Source organism: Thrips palmi, unplaced genomic scaffold (assembly GCF_012932325.1).
Source record: "Thrips palmi isolate BJ-2018 unplaced genomic scaffold, TpBJ-2018v1 HiC_scaffold_4, whole genome shotgun sequence".
Classification (NCBI taxonomy): domain Eukaryota; kingdom Metazoa; phylum Arthropoda; class Insecta; order Thysanoptera; family Thripidae; genus Thrips; species Thrips palmi.
In genome coordinates, this window is record NW_023144631.1 from 7557472 (window position 1) to 7575886 (window position 18415).

An 18415-nucleotide genomic window follows, 5' to 3' on the forward strand; every position below is an offset into this window, starting at 1 on the left:
GTGGCCGAGCCGCGTCCTCGACGCCGTGGTCCAGATCCGCGTCGGGTTGCCCCGCGCCGGCCCCCGCGCCCTTCACGTCAGGGCACAGGAGGCGCAGCGGGGGGCATCCGAGTCCCCCGACTCCAAGCCGCTCTCCATTTTCCTGCGCAGGGAATCTGCAACAAGTCGACACGGTGGTTGGCGGTCCGAGTCCCAAGTCCGAAGTCTGTCCTCACTACTTCCGGTGTGGTTGTGGTGGGTACTTGCCTGCCAGCTTCTCCTTGCCTATGGCGGCCAGGCTGTCGGCGAGCTCGCTAAGGAAGTTGCACTCGGGCTCCAAGCTGTGCTGCCATATGAGGAGCACCCGATGGCCGTGCTCCCGGTAGCTCGCCGGGCCTGTGTCGAAAGCAGGCATCGTCATCAAGCTGCACACAGTATCCGTCTGCAGACGTCGGAGACAGCGGGACCCACCCGTGTACTGGTGCTCGATCGCCCGCACTTGGTCGTCTGTGAACTTCCAGTGGCGCGCCAGCTTCCTCCAGTCGCTGGGGCTGAGCTGCTTGTGGGCCAGCTTCTTGAGAAGGCGAGCGGCCTCCTCGGGGCCGGGGAGACGTCTGTCGGCTCCGCACGCCGCCCCCGCCGCCTCCGACGGCCTGCTGGCCCCGCTCAGCCCCCGCACCGCCCCCGCCTCCAGCGACAGGGCCTCCACCACCTGCGGCCCGCGGCCGTCCCTCACCGACAGCCGCCACTTCCGGAGTCGCGGCGCCGAGTCCGGCAGCGCCTGCAACACCAAGGAGCGCGTCACTTCGGGGGCCGCACCCGTGCCGTGGCACAGCCAGTTCACTGCCATTCATCGGGGAGTTTGCTCGCCGCGCCAGTCCTTCGCCGTTTCGAATGCTGAAATTTGGACCTCTGAGCCCGGATTGTTCTCACAGATTGCCAAAATTTAGCACTCCGGAGCCCAAGGACTCTGGGACGCCAAATTATGGCATTCTCAGGGAGCATTGGAGTTGCCAGCAAACTTACCGATGGAAATGGCAGTGTTGAACCACCTCCACCTGTACAGTGACGTGGCGCCCCTCTCTCTAGAGATCTACTTTTCCCATGCCAAAATACGGACAAGCAGCAAGAAGAAGCGAACGAAAACAAAGCGAAGCGAAAACAAAGCAGAAGCGCCATTTTACCGCACACGACGCGCACGACGCGCAGCGGAGCAGATCGATGCCGGGAAATAATGGAAATAGCGGCGATGAAAACCTTTCGCGTCGCGGACGACAGATAAAAGGAAGGGCGTCGGTCGGGTCGTGGCCAAGTCGGCGATTCCCGTCTCACCTGGCTTCGCTCCACCCCGCCCCGCCCCGCCGCGTCGTCACCGTTCTCAACCGGAACACAATGCCTTAAACGCGGGGCGGGGCGGGGCGAGTTAGTTGGGGCGGTTGCGGCGCCAGAGAGCATCGAGGACCACTCCCCCTAACCATTTAAAAGCGGAAAATAAGTCGCTCAGAAGTTGAAAGCGCCGCACACGAGCGCCTTGGTTCACCCCTGGCGGAGTGGCGGAGGGGCGGGTCGGGGGCAGGGGCGGATGAGAGTCCACGAGGATTGTCTGCCGGTTGCCGCCGAGGCCTCCGCGGCGGACGGGGCGACGGGGCGACGTCTAGGCCGACGGGCCGACGAGCCGACAACAGCGGCATTGTGCGCGTCCGACGCCACGCCGCCGCAGTAATTAAGACCGGCCGCCCCGCCGCTGAACTTTGCAGACCGAAGCAGCTGGAGCACCACTGGAACCGAGCCGGACAGCGCGACGCGGCGCGGCGCGGCGCGGCAGACAGCTACAAAGCATTGTCTCGGCGCGGCTGGCGCGGCGGGATGGCCGCAGCCGGGCTGTTGCAGGCTGACTCCAAGCGGCGCCTCGTCCAGCCTCGTCGCTCTGTCTCTCCCGCACCTCAACGGGACGCCCTGTGGGTGCGGTGCGACCGGGCGCGACGGAGATGGAGTGGCGGTGAAGCGTTGCTCGCGGGTTCAGCCTAGTTCAGCCTGGAGCGCCTGGAGGGCGGGGACGCGCTGTGACATGCAGCGGGGTGCGTCCGTGGCTAATGGGCTGCCTAGGGCTGCCTAGGGCCTAGGGCTGGCCATGCTCGACGTGCAACGCTATGGCGTGCCGCTACTCCGTGCCGTGACGCCGTGACACTGTGACGCCGTCACGCGGCGAGGGGTAGCCACGGCGGTCAAAGCCCCCCGCGAATCTTTGGCTGCCGCCCGGGCGCGCCCCCGCATCGTGCGGTGCGGTCGAGGGGTACCTCACTTCGTCTAGTCAGTGTACACCCCTGACTCCAGTCACTGCCTTGTTTCAGTCTAGTCACTGAAATCGGCAAACCACGTAAATTTGTCCCATTTAGTATTTTTGCAACGCATTTCGTGGTATTTTCAGTCTAGTCAAAGTGGAAATTGAGTATAGTCACCAGTCAGTGTACACCTGTTTTCGAAGTGAGGTACCCCTCGGGTGCGGTGCGCCAACGGCGAGGCCTACATTGTGTTACCTTTATCCGCCCGGGGCGGCACGCTGTTCCCACGATCCGCCGAGCACACCGCTGCCTCGTCAAAGCTCTGAAATGAAAATAAAATAAAAAAATAATAAAAAAAAGATATGACGAGTTGCCGTGTGAATCTCGCCGCCAGGCAGGCAGGCAGGCAGCCCGTCGTTATTTGATCGCGGCGAGGGTGGCGGCGCGTTGCGGCAGAGACGTCAAACAGAAAGTGGTGTTAACGATGCGGCAAGCCTCGCGGCCACGGCAGGCCACGGGCCCCGGGCCCCGGCCCCGGGCCCTGGGCGCGCTCTGTCATGCTCCCTCTCACTCCCTCTCACTCTCTATTAATCTCCCGTTATTGGCAGTTGCCTGTCTTCGGCACGACCGATCGGAGCGATGCTGCGGCCCATTCCGACGCCCAAATCTTTATCGGTCTCCCCTTTTACGCGTGTTTATGTTCGGCTACGCCACGGCCCGCCACGGCCCGCCAGGGACAAACAGGTAAACACATGGGCTACACTGACAGTCCCCCCCCCCCGCCTAGCAGGGCTTACCCTCCAAAACAGGGCGCCGTGCCTGATTAGCGTCCCGGGGCTGTCTCTCTCGCACCCACAGGGGCCGCGCCATGGGAGTGCGAGGGAGAGAGAGCGAGGCCGCTCGCTTTTGGAATCGGTCCGCGGTAATTCGGCGTGGAACTGGGCGTGGAACCTAACCAAGCGTTTCTTCGGCAGCAGCGACGCGAGCGCCATCTCTTCATCTCTCCGCCTCTCTCCAGCGGGCGTCGTCATTGGTTTGCGTTGTCCCTTTTCCCTTTTGCCGCCAAAACCTCGCCGGAGTTGTCTCTCTCCACCTGCCTCTGCCTGTTCCTGTTTTTCTCTGCCTCTCTCGGTCTCTCTGCACACGGCACGGCGGCATGGCGGCAGTGCGCGGACCGCAGCCACAACAGTCGGGGCGTGCGGCGCCACGCGGCGCCATGGGGCGCGCAGCACGAACGGTGCTCGTTTCCGTCTCTCTCGCGCCCCTGCGGAACGCGCCCTGAGTGCGAGAGGGACGGAATGAGCCGGGGGCGCGGCCGCCGTCATACGCCATTGTCGGGGCAAAGTTGGCGGCGGTCGAGTGGCAGGCCAGCAGGCCAGCAGGCAGGCCGGCCGCGGCAGGCGCGACTTGAGTCGGACTCAGCCAAGCGTGAAGCCCCGGGGCAACCGGAAGCAAGCAGGCGGGGCTGGCCAGAAAATACTCCTCCTGCACGGCGCCAAGGGTGCGGGGTATCGCCGCGAGTTCAAGATCTTTCTCCCGAGCCGACGACCAACACAAACACGACGAACTTGTCTTCTCGCGCGGGTCGATGGGACACACCTGCTGCAGGTGGTGGCGCTACCCTTGGAGGAGGCACACTGCACAGGTTGCCATGGCGACTCGATGCGGATCAGTGGTCGCGGATGCCGTCACAAAGCGCGCTGCTCGCTCTCCTCTCCGGCAGCTGTCTCTCTCGCACCTGTACGGAGGGTCCCATGAGTGCGAGAGAGACAGAACGACGGCAGCAGTGCTCGGAATCAGCCTGTCGTACTTGCTTCTCTCCAGTCTCTCCCGGCCCCGACCGATGCGCGCGCTGCCAAAGCCTGCACAGCCTGCGCAGCCTGCACAGCGAAGCCGAACCGAAGCAACATTAGCCTTTCCGGCCGTGCTGGCGGGGGGCGGAGGGTCGCAGCAGCTGTCGCTATCTCTCTCCCACATCGGGGGCATTTGTCCCTGTCAGCCGCCGCACCGGCAGGCCAGGGCGGGCGCCGGGGTCGGCAATGGGCCAATGGACCGAGTCACTATTCCTAGATCAGTGTCTCTATTGGCAGCCGGACCCGGCCTCGCCTCGCCTCGCCTCGCTCCAGAGCCACCATTTCTATCGAACGCGCCCCGGCTGAACCAACCCGCCGCCGCCAACGGAAGTCCGTTTGAAACAGCCGCCCCACGCGGCCCTCGCCGCCCCCGCCGCCCCTGCCGCCACCGAATCGAGGACCTGCTTCGCCTGCTCCACCACACTTACCGTCCCGTAAAGCTGTCGCGATTAGAGAGAAATTTGAGAGAAATGCAAAGTCTTTGGCCAACGTCAACAATTAATACGCCTGCAGTGTACTGGCGCGCCATGGCGGTGCGTGCTGCGTGGCTGCGTCCTACCGCGCGGCAGCTGGCGGCAGCAGCAGCCATCCCGATCGCTGCTTTCGTCACTCTGTCTCTCTCCCACCTCTGCGGCGCTCTGCGGCGCTCTGCGGGATGCACCGTGAGTGCGAGAGAGACAGAGCGACGAGGCGTTCGGAACCAGCCTGCAGCCTGGCGGGTAGGCAGCGGGGCGGCGTGGCTGCGCGCCGGCACGGCCTCCCCGCCAGGCGCTCGCCGCCTCGACTCGTCCACTGCACTGCCACTCACCGCGGCCGGGCAGTCCAGGCGCGCCGTCTTGATGATCATGTCCACGATGGCCGTGAAGGAGCCCCTGGCCGCCATGTACAGCGGCGTCTTGCCGGTCTGCGAGGCAACAAGGAGGTGAGGCGCTGCACACTCCGTCTCTCTCGCACCGAAGGGACCGAAGGGACGCCCCACGAGCGCGAGAGAGACAGAGCGACGCAAACGACACGCTGCAAGTACCTGCTCCTTCTGGTCGATGACGGCCCCTGCCGCCAGCAGCAGTTTGCACGCGTCCGTGAAGCCGCGCTCGGCGGCGATGTGCATCGGGGACTGCAGTCGCTGCCGCGGGGAAGGGAAAACATGGCGTTCGTGTCATTTAATTCACTCAAAAAAAAATGGAGGAAAAAAGTAAAAGGGCAGCGAAAATAGATTAAACTTGCTCACCACGTCCAACGAGTTGATGTCAGCGCCCTTGGCGATCAGCAGTTCGATGGACACGAGCTGGTTCTGCAGGCACGCCATGTGCAGGGCCGAGCTGCCGTCCTGCGAGGTGAGGTTGGAGTGGAAGCGAATGAAAATGCAAATTAAAAGCCAGCTCGGCCTTCCTCATGCGGTGAGCGTGATTTCATCGGCGTTGCCGTTTAAGGTGTAGTCCCAGGGCAGGCCCAGGGCCCAGGTAGGCCCCACCCCACCTGGTTCGACAGCACGGCCCCCGCTCCCCACGGCACGCCCCCGCCATAGCGGTGTGAGTTCCCCAGGGATTGTGTGTAGGTGGTTCCCCCCCCCCTCTAACCCACCAGTTAACGACATTCTTATTTTCCTTCCCTTTCCATTTATTTTCCATATTGACCACCGAGCCGCGGTGCCGCGGTGCGCGCCGTGCCGTGTAGTACAAGGGCGCCACCCCCATACACAGACTCGGCGGCTTAATGAAGGGGGTCACGTCCATTCCTGTTTTGTTTTTTATCTCCACCCGATATTTTAAATTTATGGCAAGTCGACCGACACATTTTTCTCGCCTCGCCCCGCCGCATTTCCCCTCTGACATTTTATTTAAAAAGTACATTCCGTTATGCGGGAGGTGCTTGGCGGCGGCGCCCTGGCGGTGCCCACCTTGGCCTGCTTGTTGAGCTGCGCGCTGTTCTGCACCAGGGACTCCATGATGCCGCGGCACGCCAGCCCGCTCGCCAAGTGCAGCGCGGTGTAGCCCCGCTGCAACAGCAAGGCGACGCGTCACCACAACACAACAACAACAGTAACAAACAAACAACAACAACAACAGAGGGTAACACGGTCCCCGCCGAAGACGCGCCAAGCCAGACCCGCATCGAGGCAGAGGCGCGGCTGGTCTCCGCACTTGGGCCAAACCCGGGCCAAGCCGCACCTATGCGGGCGGCGCGCGGCGCAGGTGGTTTGTCGGATTGGCGCGCGACATGTCGGGGGTGGGGGGTGTCTTTGTGCTGGCCCGGCGTCCCGGGGCTGTACGGCGCCGTGCCTCGGCCGTGCCGCGCGGAGGCCGATGGCGACGTAAAAGCCTTTGTAAACACGGAGCGAAAGGCGAAAGGGTGGCCAGGGGTTTTCCTCTCCACTGGGAGAGAATGGCAGAGGGCGAGAGAAAAGAATTCCAAAGAGAAACAATAAAAATGGGTCGCTCCGCGCTCCGCGCTCGCGCGCGTCCGCTTCCTCTTGAGGCGGCGCCTCGCGTCGGCCGCCAGCGAGACGAGCGAGACCGCCAGCTGGCTGATTCCGAGAGTCGTTTTCGTCTCTCTATCTCTCTGGCACTCAAGGGGCGATAGGTGCGAGAGAGACAGAGCGCTCACCGCGTTCTCGGCGTCCGGGTCCACGCCGTGGCTGAGCAGCTCCTGCACCACGGCGCTCTGCTGGTTCTCGGTGGCGACGTGCAGCGGCGTGTTGCCGTCCTGGTCCACGGCCGCGGCGTCCGCGTCGTGGCGCAGCAGCACGCGCACGGCGTCCAGGTGGCCCTGCTCGGCCGCCACGTGCAGCGGGCTGCGGCCTTGCTGCGGGAGACAACGGCCAGGTTCAAGTACAACCAAAGTCTTTTTTTTCTGTTTTGAAGAGCTAATTTTTTTAAAGAAAATTTAACTATCCAACCTTGTTCCTGGTGTTGGGGTCCGCGCCGGCCTGCAGCAGCTTCTGCACGACGGGGGCGTGGCCGCCCTGCGCCGCGTGGTACAGCGCCGTCTGCTGCTCGCTGTCCGCCGCCTCCAGGTTGGGCTCCTCCAGCGTCTGCAGGATGAGGTCCACCACCGAGACGCTGCTGTTGCGCGCGCCGCACATGAGCAGCGTCAGCGCTTTCTGCAGAAACCACGGAAAGCTCGTTTTGAAAACACAGACGTCAATACCAGTCTACTCTGAAAAAAAAAATAAACAAAAAAAAGTTTTCAATCCGGGATTATTGATGAAACGTGAATAAATGCTCTCGGATTCAGAACTGATTTTGTTTTAGTGCAAACAGAAGTCTTGTTGTTTGCAGTGTGCCTCATCCCCGGGTTAACCCTCAGACTTCCGCGGCTCTTCCAACTGTTTTCATTGGGTTCGTTTGCCATCATTCTCACAAGTTTTGCAATGTTGCGCCTCGCCGTGGCTCGCACGCCTCGCCGTGCCGGTGTCTGGCTTACTCGCGCATCCGCGCGCTAACTGCTCGTTCTCGTCCTGGCGGCCCTTCCACTGCACTGCTACGCGCCTCGCCCGCCGTGCCCGCCGAGCCCGCCTCACCCGCCTTGCCCGGCGCGCGAGAGACACGGCCCAGAGTCGCACTTAAACAGCATCAGCCTCGGTAAACAAGGCGGAAAAAGCCAGACTACGCTCCTGGGAACTTATTCCGAGGACACATGTAAAGGAGGGAGAGGGAGAGCGAGGCGAGGAGAGGTCATTTCAGGAAATTCTCAGTGCTGTCACAATACTTTGCGCCAAAATGAAAATAAAAACAGGTTTTCGTCGACCTTAAGTTTTCTTACGACGATGCTAAAAGTTCATCGAAAAACGGAGCTTATGTTGCTAGGCCTGTGACGTTAACTATTCACTCGACGGCAGATTATAATGGGGTTTCTGTTTGGCGTGTGCCGAAACCCAATCAGAAGCGCGGGGATAAAGTCTGGCGGACGGGACGGGCGGGTTGGACGGACGGCGCGGCGGAGAGCAGAGGATGCTCGACATAATTTATGCAGCGCTCGGATGCTGGCGGCTGGTGGCACGGCGCGGAGTTAGGCCATTCCGGCTGGCTCGCTACTAACAGACGGAGAGCAGCGAAAAGCAGCGGAACGCAACGGAAAGTCGTGCCAGTGTTGTAGAGGTGGCGCGTGGCGTCCGTGGCCGAGGCCGGCCAGATCAGCCGCTGGGCCTCGGCCTCCACTAGAGCCTCGCCCGCGCTCTCGCTCTCGCACTCCTACGGGATACCCCATGAGTGCGAGAGAGACAGAGCCTCGGCCTTGAGCCGCAGTCACGTGCGGCGAAGCGCGAACGGCCGCCGCGTCCCGTTCCGTTCCGTTGCGCGTCCGCTCTCGACGCGATGCAAGAACCCGGAGCGTCGCGGCGTCTCACCCACGGTGGACGACAGGCATGCCGACCGCGCCGTGCCACGCCACTGGAAGTGGGGGGCTTTCTCGGAACACGTCGGCCTGCCGAGCCATTTGGGAGGGCTCTGTCGCACTCATGGGGCTTCTCCGTAAGGGTGCGAGAGAGACAGACAGAGCGGAAAGCCGCTCGTCTGAATCGCACGGCTGCCCGGGCCCGACCCGTCCAGCCCCTTGACGGGGCGGTCTTTGCGGGCTGCACAGCCACACCGTGTGGGGGGAGGGGGAGGGGTCCAGGGGCAAGGCCGGGCAAGGCGGCAGCACTCAGACGAGCCCCCTGCATTGTTCCCTCCATAGGAGCATTTGCAGCTTTAAGCGGACGGCTGCGCGCTGCGCAGCCTCTGTCGACCCCCCCCCCAGGCCGGCCGGAACCACTTCCGGTCAGAGGCCGCTCGGCACGTGCAGGCCGGGCAGGCCGGGCAGGCCGCCACAAAGGCGTGCTCTGCCGCCAACGAGCAGGTGGCGTTGGTTGGACCGCGTGGACCAATTTGCCCCCCGCCCCCTTTCTGTCCACGGAGGCTGCGGGGGGTCCGAGTCAGGCCCGACTAGCCATGAGGGACCGTAGACCGATTCCGCGAGTCGTTTTCGTCGCTCTGTCTCTCTCGCACTCTCATGGGGCGCTACGTCCAGTGGCGACAGTGGAGACAGCGACGAAAACGACTCTCGGAATCAGTCGGCTGCGTGGACCGGCGGCCTCGCCGATACGAGCGTGTTCTCCAGTAACGGAGTGGAGCCGAGCCATTATTGGCCGAATGCCTGTGCGAGCACTGCGAGCGCGCCATCGGCCAGCATCGGCCAGCATCGGCCAGCAGGGCAGGCAGGGCAGCCCTTGGGGCAGCCACGGCCGAGTCGCCTGTCCACACACTGTTTTGCCTTTTTATTTGCCTCATTCGATTGAAACGTTCCCCGGCTGCTGTCGGCCCGTCCGACTTGCTGGAGAGGAGGAAGATACACAAGAAAAAGCCGTTTCTTGCGCCACGATAATATACTTCCATGCAGCAAATTTACTTGAATGTTAAAGGAAATCCACGTTTTGTAAGTCAATTTTCTTGGCCCAAGAAACGGCTTTTTGGGGTGTAGGTTCGGGGAAAATGAATTTGCACGGCGGCCAGGCATTTCAGTGCGAACAGCGGCCGTGCGCAGATCCCTCTGGGCTTCGCCGCTTCGCCGCTTCGCCCGATCCGCGTCCACAGCCCTCCCCTTCCCTTACCTGCCCTTCCCACCCCTTCCCCCAACCCGTCGTCGTAGATTATACAGGAGGGCTGCCTCTCGTGCTCTAACGCGAGGCCTTGTCCCCGCTCCAGTCCGCTCCAGTCTGGCCTGGCCCGGTCCAGACCGTGCCGTACCTGTGACAACAAAACGGAAAAGAGGGGAGGGGATGGATCGAGCCTCCATTTTGCATGCCGCGGATGATGCTGCCGCCAAAAAGAGTGGCACGTCATGTCGTGGCGGGGCGAGGCGGGGCGGCGCGCGAGCAAACACGAGCCAAGGCGGCGGCCTCCCCGGGCCTCCCTCCCATTCTCATTGCAGCAGTCTGCAAAAATGATGCGGCGGATGCCTTGGACTCTCGGACGGCCGTGGAATTCAATAAGGCCGCGACTGCTCCTTTCAGAGGAATGGAAAGAATAGGGGACACACGCAGGCAGCGCCGAGGCAAGGCTGCGCCGCGTGGCGGAGCGCGCGGAGCTCTCTCTTGTACTCGGCGGCGCTGTTTGCCTCCGCGAGGTTTATTCCCTGCTTAGTGCCGAATTACCAATGGTAATTCCCCCTTCCCCCACCACCGCGGCTACAACAGCCAGCCGGCGCCGCCAACCTCGCCAACCCCGTGCCAATAACGCGAGGCGTCGCTCCCCGCGAGCGAACGCCGAGTGACAGGGCGGGTGGGCACTTCGTGTTGCCAGCACTGGCGGCTCCGAGTTCCGAGGGCCGGGCCGAGGGCTCTAAGGGCACCGAGCCCACCCCGCCCCGCCCCGCCCGACATCCTTATTCTTTATTCTTTCATCACTGGACCGCCGCGCGCCCGGCCGCCCGGCCGGCTCTGGGGCGGGTTGGCCTCCAGCCGCGCAGCCAACCAGCAAAGCAGCGATGGAGTGCAAATTTTATGCAAAAACAACATTAATGAAAACATTTTCGTGTTCATGTGCGCCACGGGGGTGGCGGCGGGCGGGCGGCGGCGGGCGGCGGCGGCGGGCGGCGGCGGCGCGGGAGGCGGCGTTACTGTTTCTGCGTTTCTTAGTGTCGCATCTCTCGTTTACCTTGCTTTATTAACCCCCGCTTAAAAGAATTTGGGACAGGTTGGGGCGAGGTAAGGCGGTGGGTGAGAGTACTTGGGTGAGCTAAGGCGGTAAGAGTACTTGGGAAGGTCGTCAGGGCGGTAAGGCAAGCCCGCCCAGGGTCAACTGTTGGGGGAGTGGCTCATGGCATATTGATTCCAAGTCAATGAAGAGTGGCGTCTGTCACACCTCCCCGCCCTCCCCGCCCCCCCCCCCCCCCCCCCCCCCTCCCTCCCCCTCCCTCACCCCTCCACCTCCCCACCCCTCCCCTCCCCTCCCCTCCCCTCCCCGCCACCCCGTGTGCCGGCGGCAAGCGGAGCTCATCACCGGTATTGCTCCAGGTTCTCCGGGTCCTCTTGGTGTGGCCGGAGAGTGGAGGTGACGTGGCGGACAAACTTTGGCCGTGAGTTGGGTCGTCGTCTCGGTCGGCCTCTGCCTGCCGGAGTGGACCGTGACGTCACCGCCCTCCGGGGGAGGCATGGAGGAGCATGGACGAGGCATGGACGGAGGCATGGAAGAGGCATGGACGGACGAGGCATGGGCTTCTCCCTGCCCGCCGCCGCCACCCCGCCGCGGGTCCCACCGCGGAACACAGGTTGAGTGATGATGACTCTCCGACGGAGCTCTCTTCACCTCCTCCTCTTTTTCCCCCGGCCCGGCCGTCGCCAAGAAACTTTGGCCCGGGAAATATGAATTAGGCCGGCGGGGCGCGCCGAGCAGGACAGCAGGAGGGAAGTGAGGAGGGGAGGGCATTGATAAGGGGGACATCGGGGCGGCCGGGACGGCGCGGTGATGGAGCGAGGCACCTGCTCGACCTGCTCTGTCCGCGCCGACCCAAGGTATCGGTCGTAGCAACCTGCGGTTACAGGTATCGACTTTTCGATTGCAGCTGTCGAATTCAGCCCATCGAACAAAGTTGACCGACAAAGTATTTATATTCGTGCAAGAAAAGTTTTTGCGAGAGACCGAAGCACGCCACGGCGACTCGCTCCGCCCGTGTCGCTCAAAGGCGAACACACTTTTGCGTGTTCTTTTTCCATCGAAATAATCGCTCGGCTGGATATTATTATGCTGCTAAAACGATGAATGTCGGCGGACAAAACGAGCGCGCACAATAACGGGGACCGCCAGGTCCAGGACGTCCAGGACCGGGACCGGGGTCGCTCTAATAAAATGGGGACGGCGCGCCCGCCGTGGCGCCGTGGCGCCGTGGCGGTGCGGCGAGCTTAAAGGAGAGACAAAGCGCGGTGGGGCGGCCAGGGGTGGGGGCCGCGCTGTGCGTAGCGCCGAGTGCGTGGGGAGGGAGGCCCGGGGGGTGGCGCCGCGCCGCGGCAGTGCGTAGGGCAGGGCCGGCAGGGCCGGCAGGGCGTAGGACCGAGGGCCCGTGCCAAGGGATGCGAAGGGCTGCCTCGCGGGCCGGCGGGGGCGGTGCGGGGGCGGCGCGGGGGCGGCGGGGTAGTCGAAGGGCGCGTAGGCTCGTGCGGCCACCTCCTCGCCGGGCTGCGCGCCGCCTCGCCCGGCCCTTCGCCGCACTGCCGATGTAAGGCCACCCCGCCGGCCCCGTTACTTTGGGGGTCGCGGCGTTGTAAGCGCGGCGCAAGCGCGCTGTAAACGCGGCCCGGGTGCCGGCAGCTCGGCGCCGCGCCACCGCCACCCCGGCGTGTGGGGTGTCTACGGAAAGGGCTCGCCGAGCCGGACGTGAGCGAAGGGCCAGGGCGGACCCAGGACGAGTTTCAAAACATTGGTACAAACATTCCAGACGCAATTATGTACTTTGAGCTTCCAGAAATTTGACATTTGAAAATGGAAAGAAAAATATGGAACTCTACACCCCCTCCCTAGTCTTAATAGAGAGGCCTCCTGCTTTAGTTTAGTGTTCGGGATGGGAACCGGTGCTTCGGGTACCTGGGTTAATCCCGTCGGCGACACAAGCGTTCGCCGGGGGTCCCAGTAGGGCCCTAAGCTCAGACAGCTGGGTCGGAGCACCCAGTGTGAAGCTCGTGATAGGCGGGACGTATAGTAAGACGAAAGAGAGACAAGAGAGAGAGAGAGACTCAGACAGAGAAGAGTTTTGGTGGGAGCTTTTTGTTTTCACGGGGTTGGTTGAGTACCACAGATAGCCCTGCTGCCCGGCGCTCCCGTACCGAAGATACAGCGATCAAGGGCCAGCTTCAAAGGACTTATCATCGCCTCCCCGACGAATCAAAGAGGCCCCACCCGCAACCACACATCGGGTGGCTGGATTGATGGATCATATACTCCATCGCTCCAATGCCGAGGCCATGGCCGAGGCCAACCCGCCTAAGCGGATTGATTTTTAGACACCCGGTATAGTGGCCAGGTTAATGTGACTCTGACCACTACGCTATCACGCCAAACGTCTACCCGAGTGTTGGACGACGGGTTTGAGTTGCAGCGGGAGGAAAATGGAATGAAATGTCGGGAATCGATCCCAGGATCCCACCACCGAAATCACACGCCTTTTCGCTCTCGGGCACCACGGGCCATGACAACGGGATGGCGTGAGGCAGGTTCTTGAAGCAACATGGTTCGCCCGACCCGGTTAAAATTTGGTAAGAAATTAGGGGAATCGTACCGCCGACCCCAGCATGGAGAACCGTCGCCTCAACACTCTAGACGCTCTAGACCACCACGGCTCTTACCTGAGACCGTCTGCTGTCACGGGTTTGAACCACACTGCGTGAGGCAGTAACATTAAAATGTTAATTTTAATTTGTTTAATATTTGTTGAACACGTCTCTAACCTCTCGCCTATCACAGCATTTGTGATTCGTGATGGTGGAATTGTTCCTATCATCTGTAAGAAGAGGCTGAAGAGGCCGTCAGACTTACGAAATTACGTGCAGCAGGACTCTGGCGGGAGAGCTCGGCAGGGTAATCACTCTCCGCGTCGCTCTGGCTGCATTAATGGAACGCTCCGCTGGCATCTCACCGCTGACCCGTTCCCGCTTCCAGTGCACACACAGTGCACACGGCGAGGCGCAGTGTTGTGTTTGCTCACGGCCCAGCCTTCAGCGCGGATGGCAGTGGAGTGCCGAGAGCGCGCAACAAGAGTCCCCCTTCCCTTCCCCTCCGCAGCGCTCCGTGGCGCGGGGGCATTCAGCCTGCGAAGTCCGGGGTAGGCCGGCCCGCCGAGCACGCGCGTCCACCGGGTGGCCTAGCCTCCGGTCGGCGGGCGCCAGGCTGCCTGCGCACCGATTCCAGAGAGTCGTCGTGTCCTCGTCCTCGTCCTCGCTATCTCTGTCGGACTCTTGGGGGTCCCGTTGGGAGAGAGAGAGAGGCAGAGCTGCCCCTTGCAGCGAGGCCGGTCGAGGCCAGTGCAGTCCCTCGTTACGAAAGCTGGAGTGTCATCATCATTAGTAGTGGGCCGTGGCCATTGTCCGCTCTGTCTCCGTCGCTCTCTCGCACCCAGGACTCGTCACCACCGCCATGGCGCGCCATCTCCGGGGCTTGCCCGGCCCGCCGCGCCGACTGCCCGGACTGATGCTCCGGCCGAAAGCGCGAAGGATACTGCCGGCACTCGGCAAGGTCAGCCGGCCGAGCAGTTCCGAGGAGTCGTTTCGTCGCTCTATCTCTGTCGTGCACTCCTGGCGCGTGCCGCGGGGGTGCGACAGAGCGAGAGCGGCGAAACGATCTTTCGGAATGGCTGGGGGAGACCCGCCCGGCCGGGTCGGGCGGCTGTAAAGTTTGGACGCGATGCCGAAAACACGGCGCTGGGGTAAAGTGCCCCCCCCCCTTTCCTTTCCCGCTGGTGCTAACTCCGAGGCCGCGAAATAATTCGAGTAATCCCTCCGCAAAGTGGGCCTGGTTGGTGGTCGCCGCCTCACAGCTCGCACCTTGTTGGTGGCGTTGACGCTGGCGCCGCAGTTGATGAGCATCTTGACGGCGTCGCTGTGGCCGTGCCAGGCCGCCATCAGCAGCGGACGCATGCCGTACTGCAACAGCAAGGTGAGGGGCTGGGTGAGTCGCCGAGGACGTCGCCGAGGACGTCGCCGAGGACTACACGCACGGCGTCGTCGCCTACCTTGTCCTTGGCCTCGATGTCGCACTTGGCCGCGATGAGCATGTCCATGATCTCGGTGGCGCCGCGCGAGGACGCCCAGTGGATGGGGGCGCGGCCGTACTGCAAACGAATAAAGTTTATTATTGAAACGTCCCTCCGTCCTCGGCCCGCCCCTTCCTCCACGCTGGCGGCCACGACTTGTGTATTGGCCGGGCCGCCACAAAGCCCCGGCCGTCCACTGCAAAAAGAAGTCGCGAAAGAACGGCACCGCAACGCAGGTGAGGGAGAGAGAGAGACAGAGCGACTCTCGGAATCAGTCCACAGGACGGCCGCGGCGTTGGAATCGACGGTGGTCGCGATGCAGACTGACTCCGGCAGTCATTTTCGTCGTCCTATCTCTCTCGCACCTACACGGGACGGCCCATGGGTGCGAGAGGGACAGAGCGACGAAAACGACTCTCGGAATCGGTCTGCTGGAGCACAGCAGAACGCAGCGCGCCACGGGGCGGCGCATTCCGACTGGCTGTGGTGGGTTTTGGGTGTGTGTGTGGGGGGGGGGGGGGGCAGGACCGCGGCGCTCTGCGCTCATTATCGGCAGCCGGATCATCCGTTGTCCGCGGCGGCCGCGGCGGCCGCGAGCAGAGTCTCCCAGAGGCGGATCCAGAGCGCCGCGGTGTTGAAACTGAGCCCCTTCCTCCCCTCGCGGCAAAATCGTTATTAACAGCGGCCCGGTGGTGCCTATCTCCGCGCACCGTGCTGCCCCCGGCTGTAAGGGGGGGGGGGCCTCCGCGTCCTGCAGGCACTTCCAGCCTCTTTTCACGCTCGCCAGGCCCGCCGCCCCCGCCCCCATATTCCCAGTCGCCATAAACTACGTCCCTACGACGCCGAGGGCGTCAAGCGGCCACGCCGCCAGCCGCCACCGCCAGCAGCCGCCGCCACCCCCGCGGCCCCCGGCCGCCCCCGGCGACCGGCCGAAGTCAGCGAGGTAAATGCATTTCGGGGGGCGGCTCAAAGCAGCCGGAAATTGGTTACCAATGCCTGCCAGCTGCTGGAAAACACCGGAAAAAAGAAAACAAGAAGCGTGTCGCGCGCGCTGGGCGCGGGGCCCGGCGGGGCGGGGCGGGGCGAGGCGGGGCGCCAACTCCAGGCGGCCGCCCGTCACGCGGTGCGCGCCCTAAGTTTTGCGCGCCAAAGTTTGAACGCGTTTCGATTGTACAGCCCAAGAGGGAAATCGGTTTGTAAGTTCGTTTGAGTTTCGGGATTTTGACGTGCGTATTGAAGCCGCAAACCAGCACCGGTGTGGGACGATGGATGCACCCCACGATGATTGTACCGGGGTACAGCCGCGATGGTTGTACCCACGGCAGTCCACACGTCGGGGGTACAGCTGTCGCGCGATGGTTGTGCCCTTCTAAAATACGATCGGAAGAGGGTACAGTACAGCCCTGGCGCGATTGAACGTGAACGTACCCCCGACGTGAAGCCTGCCGGGGTGGGTACAACCATCGTGCGGTGCACTTCTCCAAATGGTGCATTCATGGCACGACACCACCACGAGCAGCACCCGGCAGCACCCCACTCGGTCGCCAACTGTGCAGTTTGCTTTCCTCGGGCACACGCCCAGCACCTGGCGCAATGCAACGCCGTGCTAAAAGCCAATCTGAGCTCGACCCTGGTTGGATTATCGTTCGTCCTGCACTACTCACGTTGTTCCTGCAGTTGACGTCCACGGGCTCCTTGAGGATCTTGCGCACCGCGTCCGGGTCGTTCTTGATGACGGCCTCGTGCAGCAGCAGGTCGTTCTTCAGCACGGTCGCCGACACCACGGCTGCGGCCAGAAACAAAAGAGTTACCACTCTCGGCAAAAGCACCAAAGTCTCAGCAGGATTCTGTTCTGTCTGTACTGTTTCAACGTCGGGTGGTGGACGGGGCCGTGGCCGGCCGTGGCAGTGTAGTCGTCCGCGCGCCCGTCAAGCACGCGGACGGACACTCCGGCAGCACACCGCAATCCGCCGCAATCCCAGAACGAGGCCGCACGTCGAACGGCAAACAGTGCAGCAGACAGCACAGAGCGGCCGCCACTGCTATTGACACGTCCACTCGCGCGCACGGCGCACGGCACGCACGTGCTCTCACCTGCCCCCTCGTTACAGTGTGGCAGTCGACGTTCGCGGCAGATACGATCGGAGTGGGCGGCAGCCACGGCGGCAGCGAGCGGACAGGAGGGAGCGCCCTACACTTAGGCAGCCCCTCCGACTCGCCGCGCTTGTACTGTCCGTCTGTCTGTCTGTCTGTCTGTCTGTCTGTCTGTCTGTCTGTCTGTCTGTCTGTCTGTCTGTCTGTCTGTCTGTCTGTCTGTCTGTCTGTCTGTCTGTCTGTCTGTCTGTCTGTCTGTCTGTCTGTCTGTCCGTCCGTCTGTCTGTCTGTCTGTCTGTCTGCCTGTCCGTCCGTCCGTCCGTCCGTCTGCCTGTTTCGTCCTGTCTGAAGCGCGGGAATCGGGGCGCGGCCCGGCACGGCCCGGTGACTCGCAGCGGGCGAATTAAAAAGGGAAGCCATAAATTGGCCGGGCGGAAGGAGAACGGTAAATCGGGGAACACGGCCCGGGCTGATTTCGAGGGTCGTTTTCGTCGCTCTGTCTCTCTCGCTCTCATGGGGCGTCCCGTCGAGGTGCGAGAAAAAAGAGTCATGAAAACGACTTTCGGAATCAGTCTGCTGGAGGGGGATGCGGTTCAGCCCCAGCCGCCGCGGCAAGGTGTGGGTGCCATGAAAACGAAAGGAAAATTTTCGGGTTCCGAAACCTGTGAACTGATTTCCAAACCTGCGGGTCCGCTATTAAATCCTTTCAAAAGTATTTACCCCTCGTGGATCTGATACAAAAGACCGCTTGGCTGAGCTAAGCCTGCCGGGGTTTTTTGTCCGAACGCCCTCTTGGCCCCGGCGGCCCCGGCGGCCCCGGCCCTCCTCGTGTCGCCACAAAGGGCACTCTTCACACACCCCTTCCTTTGTCCCGACCTATTATCGATTTATGGCGCCAAAGAGCTCTAGCACTCGGGCGGGCCGGGCCGGGCCGGGTCATGTTTGGGTAATAGCGCGCCGAGGTCTCGACCGCGCACCGCGGCACCGCGCCCGGGCAGGCGCGGCAGGCATGCACAAAGTTCGGCATGTGTCTGAACTTTGCACAGCCCTCGCGCCGAACGAGGGCGCCGTTTTCCCCACCACGACAAAAGGCCAGAAGCGAGTCGGCTCGACTGAAGTTGTTACGGTCCGAATTAAAAGCGCGGTCGCATTCGACCTCCGCGCGCCGGGCGGCCGAGGCAGGCGACCGCAGCAAACTCGGATTTGGCTTTGATGAACCATTCCGACACAAATGAGAGAGCTCGCCTCTGCTGCTGCGCCGCGAGGACGACGCGGACACGGCCTCCTCGTCGCTGGGCGGGTCGGCGCCGGGCGTGAGCACGGCCAGGGTGGCCCTGCGCTGCTTGAGCGCCGAGGCCGAGGCGCCGAAGGCCGCGAAGCTGGAGCCGTACGCCTCGCCGTCCGACAGCCGCTCCTCCAGCTCCAGGCGGTGCTGGTCCAGCCGCTGCGGCTCCAGCAGCTGACGGTCGTCCATGGCTCCAGTCTGCAACA

At 62.9% G+C, this 18415-nt stretch overlaps 1 protein-coding gene across 1 annotated transcript; it reads right to left on the minus strand.

The window, feature by feature from the left end:
• Positions 1–28: 28 nt before the first annotated feature.
• Positions 29–18398, minus strand: LOC117649577 (ankyrin repeat and death domain-containing protein 1A-like). The gene is made up of 15 exons (XM_034392465.1): positions 18170–18398; positions 16495–16616; positions 14810–14908; positions 14622–14720; positions 7011–7214; positions 6719–6916; positions 6012–6110; positions 5343–5441; positions 5139–5237; positions 4923–5018; positions 2517–2583; positions 689–760; positions 451–600; positions 247–375; positions 29–155 (listed from the first exon to the last, which is right to left on the minus strand). Exons 1-15 carry the CDS (start codon positions 18396–18398, stop codon positions 73–75), a joined length of 1845 nt encoding a protein of 614 aa, XP_034248356.1. The 3' UTR covers positions 29–72.
• Positions 18399–18415: the final 17 nt, after the last annotated feature.